We start from the raw sequence: 19,879 nt of genomic DNA, 5'->3' as shown, positions 1-19,879 counted from the left end.
GGATCAGACTTGGAATATTCCTTTACTGCACAAAAATGGACAATATTTACTGGTAACAGTTTTTGTAGATTTTGTTTATAGAGTTTTTTGTCTGCATTATTTAAAGGCCTTGAAATGTAATTAACACGCTTTCACAGCCTAGAAGAGACAGCTGAGAAGCCAGACAGGCCTACAAGGAATTACCATCCAAGCAAAACAACCCAGGACATTGTAACTTTCATTCCGAAAATAGAACTAGAGAGGAAAAAGAAAGGTAAGCACCCAAAATACCAGCAATGTTTTCTACTCTCCATTAGCCCAAAAAGCTGACAAAATGTAAAATTTAGTTAATCATGAGGATGACTAATATTGGAGAACTGTATGAAGGGAAGCTTAGGCAAGAAAAGTACAGAATATATATATATATATATATATATATATATATATATATATATATATATATATATATATATAATATAATATATATAAAAGATTTTAAGTCAGCATTACTACAACAGAAACAAAAAAACCTGAAATATAGTTTATCAAGACATAACTCATTCTTATGCCTATTTAGTGCCTTTATGTAGTTGGGAGCCAGGAGAACAGCAAGAAAAGGATGTCACTCTAAGAAACCCTTTATTCCTAAGGCTTTTTGGCAGAGCAGTAAGTTTTCAGTGTTTGCCCTGTTCTCTTTCTCCTACCCTTTCTTTCTGCAAAGCTAAAGTATGTTGCTGGAAGGGATCAAGTATTGATGCAGAAGTGTTCCTCAGATAATCTTTACATATATGGAAAGATAAAAAAGGACAACTCCGATTATTTGGGCAGTGCAGAGAACAGAAAGATCTTCAGACAGACAGATATCTAGCAGTACTTAGAAGTTTAAAATAAAAAAGTTTACTAACATGTCAGACTAGAGAAGTTTTAGTGCTTAGCTATAGTTCACACTTAACGGCAAAGATAGATTATTTTATGGATTGATGAACTGCCTGGAACTGCGTCAATGAGCTTGTTTAGAACCACTGCCCAGAGGAGCACTACTTCTGCAACAAGTTCCAAACACGGCAGGTACCTCCAATCTTAAGAGCAGCATTACATATTCTTTTATGAATCTCAGCAAGAACCAGTGCAAAATTTTCCAAGTTTGGTGAGGAATAACACTTAGAAATCTAAGTTTGCTTTCATCTTCAGCTATGAAATAAAGCTTGACACCAAGAGCTAACTCACATACCTAGATGGATTGATCTCCTGGAAGTATGCAGTTGATGCTCGAGGGTGAGCTGAGCTAAACTAACCTATTTCAAACAGCTTAACCTCTCCAAATACAAAAGAATACAGTCAGAGATTTGTGCTGAGCTGGGGAGTTAGCACTGCACCATCAGGAAGATGGTGTGGCACTGAAGACAGGAGCAAAAGATACAGTGAAACAAAAAATAGAGTGATACTACAGTTGAAGAGGTTTAACAGCTTCCAGAAGCTCCAGTGTTGCACTTCCCCCAGAATTTGTCTGACCACTGGGTAATCAGCATTAACCTGCAGAAAGTTACACAGTTTTGGCTGGGTAAGATAATGTGCTTCCTAGAGGTCAGAAGGGTCAGAGTCAGGACAACAGATAAGGCAGCCTTGTGAGCTGGAACCACAATAGGGCAAGAATGGACGTTCTGCTTTTTAGCAGCAAACTGTCAGGAGTGGCTCAAGTATGAATATGGTACCAAAGCTTGTGCCAAACACACTCTCCCTTTTCACCTGCAGTTCACAGCTGTCAACAGGTCTTTTCCTTTGTCTAAACCAGAATACTTTCAATTTGGATCACTTATACTGGTTCCCTCTGACACAGCATAACACAAGATATGGAGCAGAAGAAAGGGAATGAGGGACTGGCTTGCAGCAAGCAGTGTCTGTGACAGGCCAGCCAGGGGCTAGCACAGAATCTTTCATCAACATACTGCTACTCTAAAAACCAAGAGGGAATTTTGCAGGAAATAATTTATTTGGGGATCCTACAGATGAGTGGAACACTTCCAAGTACACAAAGACTCTAAGGCTTGCTTGCTGACCCAAATCTGTAACAGCATAAAGGGAAGATGACCTGTAAACGACTCTGTAACAGATGGTATCAGCTTTTCTGACTCTCTGCTCTCCTCTTAAAGGTCTTTGGTAAATGTTTTAGTCACCACTCAGTTCTGATCTATCAAATTACATAATGCATCAAAAGTACACTGTGAAAGCTGATTAAAGGTGAAATCATTTATTGACACCATTATGCATGCTTATGACTAAATACACAAAAAAATTTATTTTCTTATTAGCTATCAAAATCCTAAAGATGTTAATGACATTGTTAGAAAAAAAATTTAAGTAGAGGAGATCAAACGAAGTAAAATAACCATTCAGTTACAATCCTTTTTGAACCAGGCAAGACCTTATTTAAAGTGAATTAAACAATTGCTACCCCTTAAAAACAGCAGCTGGTCACAGAAAGGAGAATTTCTCAGTTTATGTATTCAATTTAACTCATTAAATGTATATTTATGCTATATTCAAGCCTATATAATGACTCGCAAGCACCCGCTAGCATGCCATTCCTACATATTAGTTTTAGCTGCAGGATGATACTAAATATCCAGTGAGTCCATCTGCACATTTCCTGCCTTTCCAGCCTGTTCTGGCTTTTGTCATGCTTTTGACGGAGCTTAATTTACCACAGTACAGAAAGCAACACTACCTTATCTTTTTTCCAGGGTACTGATCCAGACCACCCCTGCAATTATTTCAGCAATTGAAGAATTTGTATGGAGCAGAGCTTAATTTCCAGTACATCTGTAATATGGAATATCATGCTGCTTCAGTTAAACTGGCTGATTGGCCAAAAGCAATCCTCTAAATTGAAAGTTTTGTCTTATCAGCCATGTGAATTCACTTACCTTGTGGCTAAATAACTGCCTAATACACATGTGTCCCAAGGAACACAGGTGGAGGTCAGTGAAAACGCCACTTCATTGAACCACAGCAGACCATCAGACCAGCAAGGCATCCTAACTTTCAAGCACCAATATTTTTTAAATAGACTTATACAGCCTCAAAGTGAGAAAGCAACCTCATAGTGAAGAAGTATTACACCAGTTTCACAAGGCAGGAGTCCATCAGAAGGTGACTTCTTCCACCTGTGCTCCAGCATCCTGGAAGCTTTCTCTTCTCTTTCTCTTCAGATGGCATCAGTTGTGTGTAATGTTGTTTTACAAGGACTGCTAGGTACAGCACTAGAACTTGAATTTATAAATCTATACAATGTCAGTGTTCCAGTTAGATAGAAGACTTCAATTCTCCTATCTTGTCCTTGGGGAAGGCAGCTGAAACTTGAGAATTCTGTTGCGACAGCAACAAAGGGGGCATGTGTGGCATGCATGGACAGAGCAGCGCAGTTTGACCCAGCACCTTTTCTCTGTAGAATGACTAACAACAGTATGGATGTAATGATGAGACCTCAGCATGACTGATGTCAACCTGCCAACAACTTCTGTGAGCAGCAACATACTTATGTTGCTGGACTGTGCTAACATTTTTATCTTCAAGCCTTCACTGCCTGTCACCTAGGCTTGCAGAGTTTAAAGCTGATGTGCAAGTACCTACTTATGTTACAGCTGCACCATGTTTTATGTAGTGTTAGTCTCAGGCAGGCCCCACCCAAGGTCAGACTGACATGGAGATGAGAAATCTACAGCTCTGAATCTGAAAATTTCACTCAAATGGTACGTGCTTTTAGTTCAGACTTCATACTCCAAGCAAAAAAAAACCAACAAACCTACCCACATTTGTTTTCACAAAAAAGAGATGATATTCTGTAACAATAAATGCTACATCCTTAAGGCTGTTCTCCACTCCCAATAGTTAGACAACAGGAAGTCTGACCCTCTTCATTTGCACCCTAGGGATACAGCTTTTAGAACTGAACACAACAGCAAGTAATATAATTCACCCTAGAAGAACATTAGTTGTTTGCTTCTTTCTTTAAAAAGACAACATGAGGTGGACTCTAGCCTTATATCCCTTTGGACATGACTCCTCTAATCTCATCTTTAATGACAAAATTCGATAGTGAAAAATATCCTCTAGAACTTCAAGTGTGGTGAACTCTCCCCCTCCTTGAGTGTTCCACAAGTTTATTTCTCTCTACAAGGTATGCTTTTTCTCAAAAAGACATTTCTGGCCTGAAGCAGATGCAAAATACTTCTGGCCCTTTTGTACGGATGAGTGGACCTGGCTCAACTGTCAATCATCCTGCAGACACTAAAGTTCTATAAAAGCTTTTCTTAATGGCTTTAAGATGTGGCGTGAGTACATGAATACCACTGCTAACTGAATCCAAATTTTCAAGATATTCTCAGTATGTCTCCCTATGTAAAACTTTATCCAGATCAACATTTAAATGGGAGAAAATCACATATTTAGCTATGCCTTGAAAGCCACAACTGCAAACCCATTTTGTAAAGGGCAGAAACCACTTCCTCTGCCTTGGCTCTAGGAGTTTGCCCTTGCTGAAACAGAAGCACAAAGGGTTCTGTAATATCCAGCCAGTTAAGAGGGCAGAGTAGTTTTATAGCCAAAATTTGGCCAAGACCTAGTCTACAATTCTCAGTTATAGAATATCAACCCAGAGAACACTGACCCAGCACCACTGACAGCTCTACTACCCTGCCAAAGCTCGTGCCAACAGTGGGAGTACCATTTCATTTTTAAATGGTTCAAACATTACTTTTGTCTAACTGCTCTATTACTGTACCAATTATTTATTTTGTCACAAGTTATTTAGAAAGCACTTCAGTCTGATGCACTTCTCAAAGAGATACCCACTTTCTCCATGTACTTTTGTACTATATTAGCTTAATTCTCTAGCACTAAAGTCAGTGAGAAACAGCAGTAGCAGCAATACTTATACTTACCAAGAGCAATACACATTGGCTGTTTGAAGCTGATGTGTGAGATATGTTGTACAAAGAATAAATGCAGTGTTTTCTTGTCCTTCAGATTCCAGATTACAAATGATGTCCAGTACTTCTTTGCAATCCACCTTTGCAATCTTAAAGAAAAAAAAAATATTAAAAGGCACTCTACTATCATGTTTACAAAAGTAATGTGTGTTTACTGTATCAGAGGAAATGATCTCATAAATGCACAAACAAAACATTAGACCTCCTTTTAATATCCAGAGTTTGTGCCATGCCTTTCAGCTACAGAATGGCATGAGACATTCATGTGTTAGTTCTGATCCGTTCTCAGTACTATGTTTTCTTGGGACAACTTTCCTTTTTGGGCAGCCTAGTAAAATACTTGCATGTGGCAATCATCCACCTAAAACTTCCCACTCCCTCTCCCTGCAGCACTTGCAGGTATTCTGGAGTTACTTTTGAAAATCAGAAGCCAGGTCCAACAAGGTCAGGGGTTGTGAAAACACCAGTCTTTTTCTCTTTGTCTGGAGGTGCTAATTCTGAACAACCACACTCAAAAGCACAATGTTAAAAACAGAAGCATTTAGAGGAGTGTGCTGGTTTTGGCAGGAGTATAGTTTATTTTTTTCCCAGTGCCTTTTGGGATTTGTGCTGGACACAGGATGTTTTTGTTATTGCTGAGCAGTGCTTAAGCAGAGCCAAGGCTTCTTCCGCTTTTTGTACTGGCAAGAAAGCTGGAAGTGCATGGGAAGTTCAGAGGAGACACAGTCAGGACAGGTCAGGTGGCCCCAAGTGACCAAAGACATCATGCTTATTATATAAAGGTGGAGAGGAAGGAGGAAGGGTGTGATATTTGGAGTCATGGCATTTGTCATCCCAAGTCTCCATTATGTATGATGGTTCCCTGCTCTCCTAGAAGTGCTGAACACCTGCCTGCCCATGGGAAGAAGTGAATTAATCTCTGGGTTTGCTTCACCTATTAAATTACCTCAACCTACACGTTCTTTCACTTTTACCCTTCTGATTCTTTTCCTGATACCGCTGGTGGGGGAGTGAGCAAGTGGCTATGAGGGGCTTGGCTGCTGGCTGGGGTTAAAAAATGACAAGGAAACACAAATCCCATGAAGTTTTGGAAAGCCTCCTTAAGGTAGTACATATCTATGTATCAAGTCAGGAGGTTAGCTTGGTTATGAGGCACAAACAGTAATTATGAAAAGCTTCTACTATTAAGACAACACTATTTTTAATACATTTTTCCACTGATCTATTTCACTTCACAGAACAGACTTGTATTCTAGCAACACCTACTTTTAGCAGCTGTTGATACTATAAACATTTCAAACTTCTTATTCATCATGAAAAATAATGACAAAAACAAACATCAGAAAGTTAAAATAAATTAATTTTCAGAGACATCTCGTTCAGCAGGAAGAGCAGAAGCAGGGATATCATCCCAGTTTCCCATCCAGGCCTCACAATGGAATTCATTGAGCAATGTCAACCTCTTCTAGGGTCCCCTGACTTTTGCTGTTTAACTTGAGACCCAGGACTGACCCTTTGCAGCAGAGCAATTCACAAGCTGCAAGGGCTTGCAGATGTGTCACTTTTGCATTTGATAAAGTAAAATACAGCAGATTAGTTTTTTGGGGGGTGGGGTTGTCACTGACTCATCTCTCTCTGGCAAGAGAGAAACCTTAGGGACTGATTTAAGTGACAATGCTTTGCTGTCTAAGGGGACAGACATCATTGTTGCTTGCATGTCAGAGATAATCAGCCCAGACAGTATCTGCAAAGCAACCGCCACCTCTACCAGGCTGGGGAGGGTGGAAACACAAGGCCATACCAATGGCTGCATGGCAGAATTGTTAAGATACTCACCACTGCCCAGGAGAGAACAGGGCTGACATAGCTAACAAAATACTGCTGCATGCCATCTCGCCCCAACATTCCTTGCCAGCAGTACCTTCCTTATGGTAGGTAACTAGAGGTACACAGGCTAGCAGTTTGAGTGGGAAGTATAGGTGAATACATGTCTGACCGCTGGGCAACTCCAGCCTTCTCATACCATTCTACCACTTCTATCCACTCAGCTGTTCCTACTCTTGATACATTGCAATTTCTATCAGTGTATTTCATATAACAAATTTGGAAAAACAAAACTGACACGAACTTTCTTCTTTGGTAATTTCCACAATATCGACCATCATCTCCTCCATACAGCAAGTATTCTTAAATGATGCAGAGGCTGCCTGCAAGCGATTTGATAAAAGTCTGATTTTTCCGAGTCTTAGATTTTAGAAAAACAGAAGTTGTCAGTGCCTGTAAGTACACAACATGTTTCCTTCACAGATCTGAAGACAACATGGCAGGCTACCTGTGAGTTACTTGGTCAGACATAACTTGACAAACACCATACTCATCATCAATTCCATTAAAAGGGCAATAGCTGAACACCACCACCTCTGTTTTAAAAACTACAAACTTAAAATCTGCTTACTAGGTTTTCTAAAGCTACAAAATTATAAACCCCACCATTTTAATAGCCATCAGTTACTTCTCACTCATAAGACCTGGAATTTCTGCTGTGCACTGGATCACAGCGACCAACACCAGCTCCAGCACAGACACAGCCTGGGGCTCGGAGTGACCTGCAGCCACACAGTGCATTGGAGCTGCTCTCCTCACATAGAAATTTGTGTTCCTTTTGGACAAACTGACTCACATTCAGGACGTTAACTACTGAGTAAGCAACAAGGTAATTTGTTTCAAGTCCTGTTTCCTTCAAACTTGGTAAATGGTGATCCATCTCATTTCAGATCTTGGGGTTTTGCTTTTTGTTTGTGGCATTTTTTTTTCTTTTTTCTTGTATTTTGGGTGGGGTTTTTAATATTTGAGACAAAACACCAAATGCACATCTTGAAACCATCCAGCATTATCCAGTCAGTCACTTAAGTGACAAATCAGACACTTACTAAAGCATCTTTACTAAACATGCATGCTGACCACTCTTGTTCTTTTACAATCACAACAACTCAAACTTATGGGACTACAGAATGAACACTGCCAAGTTATTTAAAATTAGTGTTGTTGAAAAATGCTGTCATCCTGTGTCCTGTTAACAAGGATGCCAGTTTAACTCCTCACAGTTATTCCACAGAACATACAACCATGTAAGGTTTATCTTGTCTTTGTCTACCATGTCATTTTAGTTTGAAGAAAACGTTGTAACATTACAGTGATACTTCATTTTTTCTATCACCATAAAAAATTCCTACCACTTAACCTAAGCCACCGACCATTTCTTAGCAGGACATCATGTTAATACTCCTTATTTGGAGAGGGCATCCAAAAGATGACTGTTTGTTTCACAACTTAATTTTTTGTGAATAGGATAAAGGGCATATTCTTAAATTCAGAGTCCCTGAAGTGCTTTACTCTCCGAGTTTGGAACCATCTTTCCCAAAGGAAGTCCAAACTAAACAAACCCTACTTTGACAATATGAGATGGCTATATGAAGCTCATATGCGACATAGCAAAGACACATACAGCAGAGCTGACCAGTTACAACTAAAACACTTAATCTGGCTTTAACTGGTTGTTGCATTTGAAAACCCTGTTTTACTGTTACATGTGGCTGGCACTTGCCTAGCAGAAAAAACCACCTTAGACTATGGAACATTTGGGCCTTCTTGCTCTTGCAATAGTAGTAGGTGTTTCTGGCTACTTAGTTAACTACTGTGTAAGAGACCTGCTTTAATAAGAATTTTAGCTGGTCCGGTAAAATTGGCAAATTCAAGCCAAACATTGGAATTGTTCAGCCTGACACTGACCCTTAATTCTGTTACTTTCTACATTCTCAAAGAGCAGCACAAGACTTATGAACAAACAATTCTATCATTTTATTCCTTGTTACATGTGTGCCTCAGGATTGATTCAGGGTGCCAGGACGTATCAAAAATGCAAGGGGCAACTTTTATACAGAGTGTATACACACACATAGAGAATTACAACCATACACAGCCATGCACGCACATGTCTGTACATATAGACGTATGCACACACAGATATATACACACATACACATGTATGTTATTGTTTATAGACATAGATAGAAGTAGTTTACCAGCCTTAACTTATAGGACTTCAGCAATTTAACTTCCACACCTGACTTAGCCATCCCAATTACTTCCAGTTCCTGGAAAGGGATGACCATACACTGCCTAATCTTCCAACACAAATTCCTTCTCTCCAATTCTCCCCAAACTATCTTCACTCCTATTCAGCCTTTCTGTAACATTTACTATCTTAGCCAAGCTGTGTTCCTCTACCTATCCCATCCTACTTTGAACTTCAAATTTCACTTAACCCTTGTTTATTTTATTACAATTTATTTCCTCTTTCCCCTGCTAGGTTTTTGGTCATTGCAATCTCTCATTCCCTAACAGCTGCTATTCTCTGAACTCTTCATCTTTCACCTTTTCCCATCCTTTTTTCCCATATGTCATTAGACCTGACAACTTTCTACCCGAGGAAGACAGGAGGTAGCATGCTTGCCTCTGAAAACAAGGGTGTGAACTAAAGTGTTTTGCAAGTCTTGAACTTCAGCAATTCTGTAAGAGTGCCAACTACACAACACCTGTGACTGAGCATGCAAAGAAACATGCCAAATAAATCCTTATATGACCAGTTATTTACAACTTTCCAGCACTGAAACACCACTAACTTTACAGTTTTCACAGTGCTGGCTACAGGTCCAGTTAAGTCAATAAACTGTATTGTTTTAAGATACTGCTTCAATGCTTAGTGGATTTGTTTTTCCATTAAATGTTTAATTAAGCAATTGCCATAACTTGATTTTATTCATCAGTCTGTGTCCCAACTTTTATACCTCACTGGCAAGAGTAATACTGGCTCTGAGTATCAAGTAAAACAGCTGCAGCTACAATTCACAACCCTTAAATTAAACTAAACACACAAATTAATATGATTTCTCTGTCATTCCTCAGCAGCCAATTTAATCTGAGAACAAATTACCCATAAACTCCAAAACGTCCACCATGCACATCAGGTCTGCAGTGAGCTGTTAAATGCATTCCCTGCTCCTACAGCACAGAGGGGAATCTGGCTCAAAGTGCAGGCTGAGGAGACACCTACCCAAATTAAAGGGATGTTTTTTTTAAAATAGTTTATATATACAAGAACATTCTGCCACTCACGCAGGAAATGCAGACAGGATTGCCTTTTTTTTTTTTAATATCTCAGGCTTCCCCCAGTTTCACTGAGGTTTACTCAGATTGTCCAAATTTAAAGCTATGTCAAGTGGACACAACTGTAACAAGTCAACTGATCTGCTAACAGGGGTGTGACGTCAAGAGGCAACAGAAGCAAGAATCAGTTGTGTGACCACAATTACTATGGCAATGCATGAACACAAATCACTGCTATGATTGTTAATGTAACAGGAAGACTATTACTAAAAATGAGTTCAGAGTTCAGGAAGAACAACTCTAAAGGAGGTTTTGTTTGCTTTGTTGTTGGTTTTTTTCTTTTTTCCAAACCTTCCTTTCTTCGGTCAGAACAACTAGAAGAAAAGTAATTGTTCTGGTACCTTTGCTCTCAGTCAGAAAAGACAGCTTTCCAATTATATTTTGCTTACTACTAGAACTGAAGTTGTAAGTTTTATTTCAAGCTTTCAAACATATCTAACCTCTAAAGCAAGCACGCATACACACATACTTATTACAGCAGCATACAAATGTTCTTTCTTCTGCAGTCTGCAATAGATAATTCCACTTTTGGAACTCTGATGCAACAGTGTCACTCTTCAGCTTCAGTTTTTGGTATTACAGAAATAAATTCTAAAATGCTTGATAAATATACATTAAAAAGGGACTGTGGATTACTAACCTCCTTAATGGAGTCTTCATTAGGCAGCATTGAACACACACATGTGATGTAGGCTTGGCGAAAAGATGAAACATTTGCAATTTCTGGAGAATCTGCACACAATTTTGACAAGAAAGTGGCTTGGGGGATGCAGTTTGACTTCATCAAATGTTTTATTCGCATCTGCAGAAAGGAAGGCCCTTCTCGTGTAATCAATTTATTAGCTAGGAAAAGAAAAAAGCCTTTGAGAATAGACCAATTTACAGGTGACAGCTGAAATTGTCTCACTGCATTCACACATATACAAACTTGTGTAAGTATGGTCAGCGTTCTTATGAAACTCTAAGCATGACTGGAAGGGACACCAATGGACTATCTTCTCCCAAACTGTGCAGGAAGAGAATGCTGGGCTATGGAAAACAGATACACACACCATTCCCTGTTCCCCTCCAAAGACAGCACCAGTAAGGGAATAAGGACCTATGCCACAGCAATGGCTAAAGGACACCGACCACACCAGACAAATATTAAGAGTTTAACTGAGATTCAGAATCTCCACCTTTTAATTGTAGCTTCATATTCCAAAGGATCAAAAATATTTCAAACCAATCATTAGATGCTTTTCAACCAGAGAGTTTTCTACCCAAGTTCTGAAAACCCCACATAATGCTAAAATACACAAAATGAAGTTGAGTGAAAATGTTATCTTCACAGTACTTTTGAAGAATTATGTTTAAGACATGTTAGGCTTATGCTCTAGATCAACCAAATACAAATAATCATTATGACACTTGATAACTAATTCAAACTTCAAGAGTAAAAATGCAACTATGAAAATTTTTGTAAGTAGTTAGCAAAATGTACTTATTTGAATTCAAAACCTCACAGATTTAGTTTAATTCTCTTCCCAGGTGTTTATCCATAGGAAAAAAAAGTTCAGTTGGAAAGGACCCTAAGTCCTGCTCCTCACAGGACTACTGAAATTAAACCATATGACTAAGAGCATCAGTCAAATGCTCTCCGAACACTGGCAGGCTTGGTGTTGTGATCACATTCCTGGGGAGACTGTTCCAGTGCCCAACCACCCTCTGGGTGGAGAACCTTTTCCTTATGTCCAACCTGTGCTGCTCCTGACACAGCTTCATTCCATGACCTGCCCCGCGCAGCCAGCAATGCTGTGTCTGATGCACCCCAGGACACAGTCAGCCCCTCTGGCTACCACGGTACATGGCTTACCCATAGCCAAGTTGCCGTCAACCCAAACCCTCAGATCGCTTTCCATGGGGCTGCTCTCCATCCCCTATTTTGTCCATATAACCAGGACTACCATGGCCCAGGTGGAGAAGTCAGCACTTGCTAAATTGCATATGATTGATGACTGTCCAGCTCTTTGCTCCATCCAGATCCTCTGTAAGGCCTCTCTACCCTGGATGGAGACCACAGATCCTCCTAATGTAAGATCATCAGCCAATCTACTGAATATACATTCAACTCCTGCACCAAGATAACTTACAAAGACATTAAAGAGCACTGGCACTAAAACTGAGCCCTGGGAACCCCCACCAGTGACCGGTCATCAGGCTGACAACCTCTTTCACTGTAAGACTTTGCACCTGGCCCATCAGCTCACTGCTCACCCAACATACAAAGGACTGGCCGAAATGTGTGCTGGACATTTAATCCAGGGTTGATGTGAGCGACAGCATCAAAACCTTTGCTAAAGTACATGTACTTTGCCTTGGTTGATGAAATTGTATGCTTCAAAACATCTGTGGTGCTATTTCTAGCTTATCATTAACATCTACAGAACAGATTGACACAAATGAACAGATTTGTACATATTTCAAAAAATCCTTGAGAATTAAGAGATGATTCAATACATTCTTATACTACATGCAGTAATACATATCAACCAAAGAACAAACAGTCTGAGGAACTGTAGAAGAACAACCGAAATGCTTGAGACATTCTGATAAAACACATACTAGAATGGTGTTCTGCAGCAGCTGCAGTCAACCAGTTACCTGTGGAGCCAGCATGAACCTCTGGATTAGTTAAAAAAAAAAAGTTTGCTTTAGACTAATAACTTCAGTGAAAGTATTTGTATGCAATGGCTCTTCCACTACATTAGCATCTTAGCTAAGAAACCAATAGTACATAAATTTCTGAAAGGGAAAGTCTGTATGCAACACAGAACAAGAAAGTTTTCATGCTTTCTGCATTTATATTATTGTCCAGACAGAAAAAGAACATGTTCTAACAGACACTAGACTAATTAGCAGAAGGCTTATAATGTGCACCTGAACTAAAAACCCATTTCAGGAGTACCACATGCCTATAGTGAGACTTGTATTCTGCAGAAGTCTGCTTAGTGGCCCATTAGAGATCATTTTAAGCTTCAAGTCTGTGGTAATGGTTCCTATTTTTCACAGGAAAAACTACTGACATTAAACTCTTGACCCAGCTGACACGTCACCTTAAAAGTATCTTTAATGGATAAAGCAAAAAGAACCACCTGACCAAAAGACAGCCTACAGTAAGATGTCCAGATCTCCAGTTGCTAGGAAGCAAGCATCCTCTCTTCCTTAAAAATTCCATCTGTATGACATCATGGTTGAAAATTTATCAAGGAAAGCTAACAGTGTTTTAATACAGATCCTATTTGATGTAAGAGGCTGCTACCACAACAGGATGGCCAGGAGACCATTGTTGAGGGAGAAGACTCCCAGAAGACTGGCTTATGCGTCATCAGATCACTCACCTCTCCTAGTGGAGCCTGCTATTCACAGGCCTGGTAGGAATGGGATTTAGTGCCTACAACCAATTTAAAGCAGTTCTGTAGTCCCTGTTTCTACAGCTTTCAGCTTACAGAATAAATTTTTTTTGGGGTCCATTTGAAGAATAAAAGAAATACTAGGAAAAAAAAAGATATTCTCTTTACCTACTCTCAGAATTATTTAGATTCCTCGTGTTTATACAGCTAGACATGCACTTGACAACTGCTTAAGTTTTACTGACACGTCAGAGCCAGCAAGTCAAGACACAGGGAAGCATTTTAAGAGTACCTGCAGTCAGGCAGACAAATTAAGCACTTTCAGGTTAACAATCGCACTTTTATCTTCCAGCACAAATGAAAGGAACTTGCTGGTGAAGGTGGACAGGAGAGAGGGTTGCCACTTTCAGCAACCTTTGGGAGTGGCCAGTAAACACGTGCTCCCCAAGGGTGGAAGGTCTGTGCCCCTGGGCTAATTCTTTAACACCTAAGGGAATGCTTAGTGAACTCTGCAAAGGAGGAAAACAACAAACCAAGCTCCTCTGTCATGCACACAGTAAGTGATGAAGGCAGGAGCAAAATTCAGGAATAAGTCATTAGTTAGACACCTATCTTGTCACTTAGCTTTCCTCTCAAGTGTCTATTTTTTTCCAGCAACTTGCTTGCAACTCCCCTTTTCTAAAAAAGGAATCCTCAATCCTAAAAAAGTTACATTACCATATATGTCCATGAACAAACTTTCTTGTTCTTTCTCTTCTTAGACCTCCTGCTCTTGTCTGTTCTGTCACAGTGTTCTACCAAACATCAAGACTCAAACAGCTTGCTATAAAAACCAGCACAGACACCCTGCAACCCTTCCCACTTCAAAACTCTTTAGTCAAAGGGCAGTGCATTTTCAAACTCTATACATATCCAAAGAGCTTTTATCCTAGAACCAAAAGGTAATGATAAGAGCTTCCCCTCTCACCCAAAACACTTGCAGTAAAAGATTAATTTAAATAACACCACAATATTGTTGATACAACCTTTATAAAGCATGGATGGCATAGAGCATGAAAAGACTCTGACCACTATAAATAAACTCAAGACAAACAGCATCTTGCATGAGCATTTCTGCTGAAAGTACCTCTGGAACAGGGCAACAATAAGCTGAAGTACAGAAACAACATATGTTGAGTATGCACAACTGACACCAAGGTCTGCATACTGTGTACAATAGTAGTGTGGTGAACAGTTCTCCCAGCTTTCCTACAAACCAACTCTGGTCACAGAGACATACCAAGATGTTGGTGTTCATGTGCTGCACACAGCAACAAGCTCACCCCAACCTACTTGTTCATCATAAAGGATACTGTTTGTTAAGACAAAAAAGAAAAAAATAAAAATCTTGGAATTGGAGCATTAAAACTAGCTAACCAAGGCACAGAACAACTGTGGGATGTCACAACTGCTGAAGTGTATCGATTACAGTCATACTGGGATGTTTGTATCATTTAGTCATCCACAAGGCCTAAGCAGCAATCATTTTTTTACGGCCCTTTCCTCAAGCAAATATTAATGCCCCAAAGGACCACTCCAAGACAGCTGGCAGTGAAAATCAGGAACCACCACGCTAGCACACAGCAGTGCAATTTATTAACAGCCATAGAAGCAGTAGACAGAATGTAAGCTGGTATGGAACGTTAGCTGAAATAAATTTGGTAAACCATATTTACAGTTGACATCAGTGACTTTTCCAGGCCAGTCCATTAAAAATAATAAGAACTCTAAACAAGAAAGGCAGGTGCAGGCACCTTCAGGATTGTTCATTCAAGTAAGCATCTGATGATCATTGACATGAACTACCAGTTCACAAAACACAGCTCCATTTAGGCACATCGAGCTACTCTCAGATCAGGTTTACCAGTGTCCCACAGCAGAAAAAACTAGCAATGCTTTTCAGGCTGACATCACAAACCTGCAAAAATCATGAATTACAAGCCATTTAAAGAAATTAAGATTTAGATGATTGATAAATGACCCACTTGCAACAAAACTTCAGGAGATACTCGGTGAAGCTGCTCTTGTACTGAAGGATAAAATGGCAGTTTGACTAAAACAACTGAAAGCCCATTGCACTGGAGCTCCTTCTGCAGTCCTTACTCCTCAAGCCTAGCAGCAGAACTGCCATGCCTGCTAGGACCTGTAGAAAGTACATTTTGATTTCTGCTATTTCTATCAAATGGAGTTTGGTAGGCAGCAGAGAACATCATACAGATCAAAGGAGTAACACAAGTCAGAAGGAACACAAATGGGGTAACTTATCAGTGACTTAGAATCTCCTATTACAGAAACAAGCATTAGCCTGATATGATTCCTGAAGGCAAAAAACGTTTAAGTTAATCCAACAGACATCTAGATACAGTTGTTTAATATGAGCTCCAACCATGTCCTACACAAGGTCAAGAGTAATTCCAGCTACCAAGACAGACTTTCTGTAAGCCAAATGAAATCACAGCAGCATCTGACTGTCTAGCACAGAGAAAATAAGAGATCAAACAAAGAAACAGAAGACAAAGCCAAGACTTTACTAATCATAACATGATACAACTTCATGGATCAGTTCATATTTCAGCAGTAACTTCTGTAGTCACTGAATTACATCTGTCTCACGATACCAAGAGGTTAAACCAGTTACATTAGCATCATAATCTAGGAGTCAAAAGATTTTCCATGTCATAATATGCCATAATGGCACATAGAGCAAGATTTCTTAAACTTTTCATTTTGTCTTGCACCAGAGTGTATGTTAACAGGCCTAGCACATTAGTCTTGCCTTCTGAGAAGAAAGTAAACTTTACATATGGCCTCAATCTACTTAGAATCATGGGATATCTCAAGGTGGAAAGGATCCATGAAGATTATCAGTCTAACTCCCTGCTCCCTGCAGGACTACCTCTCTTTTCCTGAACCACTTTAAAGTTTTATGACTCACAATATGCATTATTTCAATTTCTTTGAAATGGTATTGGATATTTGGCAACAACTACAGGAGACAGAATTCTGCGCCCTACATTGTCTTTCCTAGCCTTATGTTCTCTCCTACAACTCCCTGCAAACCTCCAATACCTGTTCACTGTGTTCTTCGTCTTCCAAGAGGCTAACAAGATGTCCCAGTTCAGCAGGTGGGACCAGTTTACCACTGTGTGGGTGTGACCAAAGCTGTGCATTCTAAACCCTCGATTCATTGCCCAGCAACTGTTCCCAATGGCCCATTGGCAGCAGCTGCCCAGGGCACAGCTGAGCCCTCAGGCTGGGAGCTGGCTGGGAAAGAAGCCTGGCAGAGGAGCTGAGAGAACTCCCCTGCAGGGAGTCCTTGGCACCTCCACACCCACCTGAGGGCTCAGCTCTGCCCATGGGCCAGCAACGATTCCAAAACCACCTCATGACTCAGAGTTAAATCATCCACTGTGGAACTCCCTGCCCTGGGGGAGGCACTGGGGGCTCCCACCCAAACCTGAGGGGAGACAATCTTGGCCTTTGGGGACTTCTGGGACCACTCCTTGGATGCAGAGGAGGAGCAGAGCCTGGCCAGGAGGAGCCCACCACTCTGGCCCCGACTGTGCCATCATCTGCACCAACAGGTTTGTCCCTTCCTTTTCCTTTGGACTCGGAGGAACCATGTGGGGCTCAGCACAGGGGCCACCAAACCCCACTGTGTTTCTGCCCCAGGGGGCTGGGTTAGACTGCTGGGTTTTGTGGGTTAAAACCAATTTCTCTTTGTGTCACTGCATTTATTCTAATATTTTTATTAAGTTATAACTTTGACTTATAATCTCCTTTTTTTGTGTTGGTTCATTTCTCCTTCCAGTTTACCTTTAAAGCATCACACAAAAACAAACCCCACCAAATAAAAACTCTTCCATCCCCTATAATGTAACAGCACCAACTTATTTAGCTACTGAAGCATTACTTTTGAAGTGCTTTTATCTATTAAACAGCTGTTTCCTATCTCCCTATTTGCATCACTAATAATCCTACTCCTCTGCTCTACCACTTTCAGATTATTTGTTCCAAGCCAGAAGAGCAGAGCAGGACAGGACAGCACTCTCACATGGTGCTCTCACTGTCTTTGTACATTTCAGGTAGCACATAAGCTCTGCTACTGTTTACCATCCCCTGCACCATCAGTTGAAAACACACAACCAGTATCTAAACCATTCTGCTTGGCTGCTAAGAGGACACATTCAGACAGCTAAAAAGATCTTGCAGCTATGTCTAAGCAGCTATGCTGCATGTCCACAGGCTACAAGGACGACAGTTTTCTCAGTTTATCTGCTCTTTGATACCCTATAAAAGCAAGGAAAACCCCAAGATTGTCACAAATGCAAGACGCTTGGTAAGAAGCAACAATTTGGCAGATCTTGGACTTCTCAGAAGTGTGTTTTATTTAAAGTGTCTACCACTTCACCTTACAATTTATTTGAGAAGTGTGCTTTTTTGCAAGATTGGTCTAATATGTTGTTCCAGAGTCACAATCAGACTGTGTATGCATGCCTGTGGACTACTCCAAACTACCTGAAAATGTAGCTGTGCAGAAAAGCTCCAATGAATGTCCTGTTGCCTCTGCTGAGATCCAGTGAAACACACACCAGTGAGGACAACTCATCTGCGCATCTATTCAGATCTAGCTAAACACAAAAACATATACTGAATAATGAACTGTAAGAAATATTTTCAGGTTGCCAAGTGATCTCAGAAATGGACACCTACACTTCTGAGCAGAAATTCACCTTGAGCAGCTGTCCAACTGGATGGCTTATCAACACCGCCAATGAAAAACTCCAAGGCAGGATGTTAGAGGGGAATGCAATTCTTTTCAAGATAGGACTAAATGCTGTTTGGAGTTGCCCTAGCTTCAGTCAAGGATGAGAGGGGGAGGAGCCTGGAGCTGTGTGCATGTGTCTAAGTTGTTATTCTCTACCACCCATGTCATCCACGGAGGGCAGAAGCAAGAGATTCTCACTTCTGGGAAGAGTGGGACAGAGCTTTTGGTGGAAGAAAAAGGGAAGCACTAGCATTTTGTTCCTGTCTTCGGGAGGAGCAAGTGGTGAGTGGAATAGTGGGGTGGTTACAGTCCTACTGGGGGATTTGTCTGTCATTGTTTTCCATTGTCTCAGACTTGTGGATGGAGCACAGGTGCAGACAATGTGGGCGAATCAACTCAACTCAGAATCTCTGCCTTTGTCTACCTCCCCTGGTGTGGTGTGTGAGGGCATGGAAGGGAGCAGCTGAGGGAGGCTCAATTTTTCCATCCGGGTTTAAACCAAAACAGGAGTTCAAATGTTTCTGCCATACTATTAATACCTGAAGTGAAGGCTAGCAAAGACTGCAGCACACCTTTGGCTGCTCTTTTTTTAATCACATGGAAGCAACATATTCTCTCAATAACCATAACATGTTTCTAATTTATTTACTAAGAGGTACTGACATAATACAACTGAAAGAGGGGCTACCCAAGGCCAGAAAGAAGGATTCTACTATGGAAGAAACACCTCGATTTAAAATCCCTTTCTGTTCTCTTTAATCTTGCAGAAATTATCTTAAATTCTTCTTCCCTTCTGTATTATTTTAAACTTTAGATTACCAGAGGCAAACTGTTGTCCAGTGTACTGTTCATGGAACAGATAAAATACCTGAAAGTACTTAACTAATAGATGTGAAAAAAAAAACCAGTGAGTAAAGGAAGAGTTTAAGAAAAGACATTCAAAAGACATTACATAAAGTGACACTAAAAATCTCCTTTTCTTCACCTCTCAACACTTTCTGATTCAATATCTCATTTCAATAGTCTAAATACAGTATGATTCCCAGCCCACAGATAATAAGACTCCAAGCTGACCTTCCACATAAATCTTTTATGCTTCTCAAAAGTATGGAAACACAGAGTTTCTCCCCATGAAGCATTCAGGAAAACATTTAAAAGTACAGAGTTATGAGGAACAAACTACCTCAGTAAGAAAAATTTCTGTATTTTTATGATGGAAAAAGAAATAATTATTTTTTAAAATAGAGTTTTGAAATATTCAAGCTGATGGATAGTACAGCCCAAGCACAGATGCACCAGCTCAGCTGCACACATTATTAAAAATGCCAGTGAGACAGTTTCATCATAGACGCTCTTTAGCAACACACAAATACTATTGCACAATATAATTTGAAATGCAATTCTCTTCTGACTTCAAATCACTGGTTACCCACCAAAACTGAATTAGGGCATTTCTTAACAACCACACATCATCTCTAAAATAACAC

The 19,879-nt window shown here is 40.2% G+C and overlaps 1 protein-coding gene across 2 annotated transcripts in view; it reads right to left on the bottom strand.

Annotated features, from left to right (window-relative positions):
- The window catches only part of RLF (RLF zinc finger), a 48,151-nt gene that overhangs the window by 8,616 nt on the left and 19,656 nt on the right, over nt 1-19,879 (bottom strand). For both annotated transcript variants that reach the window (XM_071576781.1, XM_071576782.1), the window contains 2 exons: nt 10,834-11,036; nt 4,920-5,056 (listed from right to left, as the gene is read on the bottom strand). In XM_071576781.1, coding sequence (XP_071432882.1) covers nt 4,920-5,056; nt 10,834-11,036 — 340 coding nt within the window. The remainder of the gene's footprint in view (nt 1-4,919; nt 5,057-10,833; nt 11,037-19,879) is intronic.

Source organism: Pithys albifrons, chromosome 24 (genome assembly GCF_047495875.1).
Source record: "Pithys albifrons albifrons isolate INPA30051 chromosome 24, PitAlb_v1, whole genome shotgun sequence".
In the NCBI taxonomy this organism is placed as follows: domain Eukaryota; kingdom Metazoa; phylum Chordata; class Aves; order Passeriformes; family Thamnophilidae; genus Pithys; species Pithys albifrons.
Note: the sequence above shows the minus strand (reverse complement) of the source record. Positions and strands in the feature narration are given on the sequence as shown.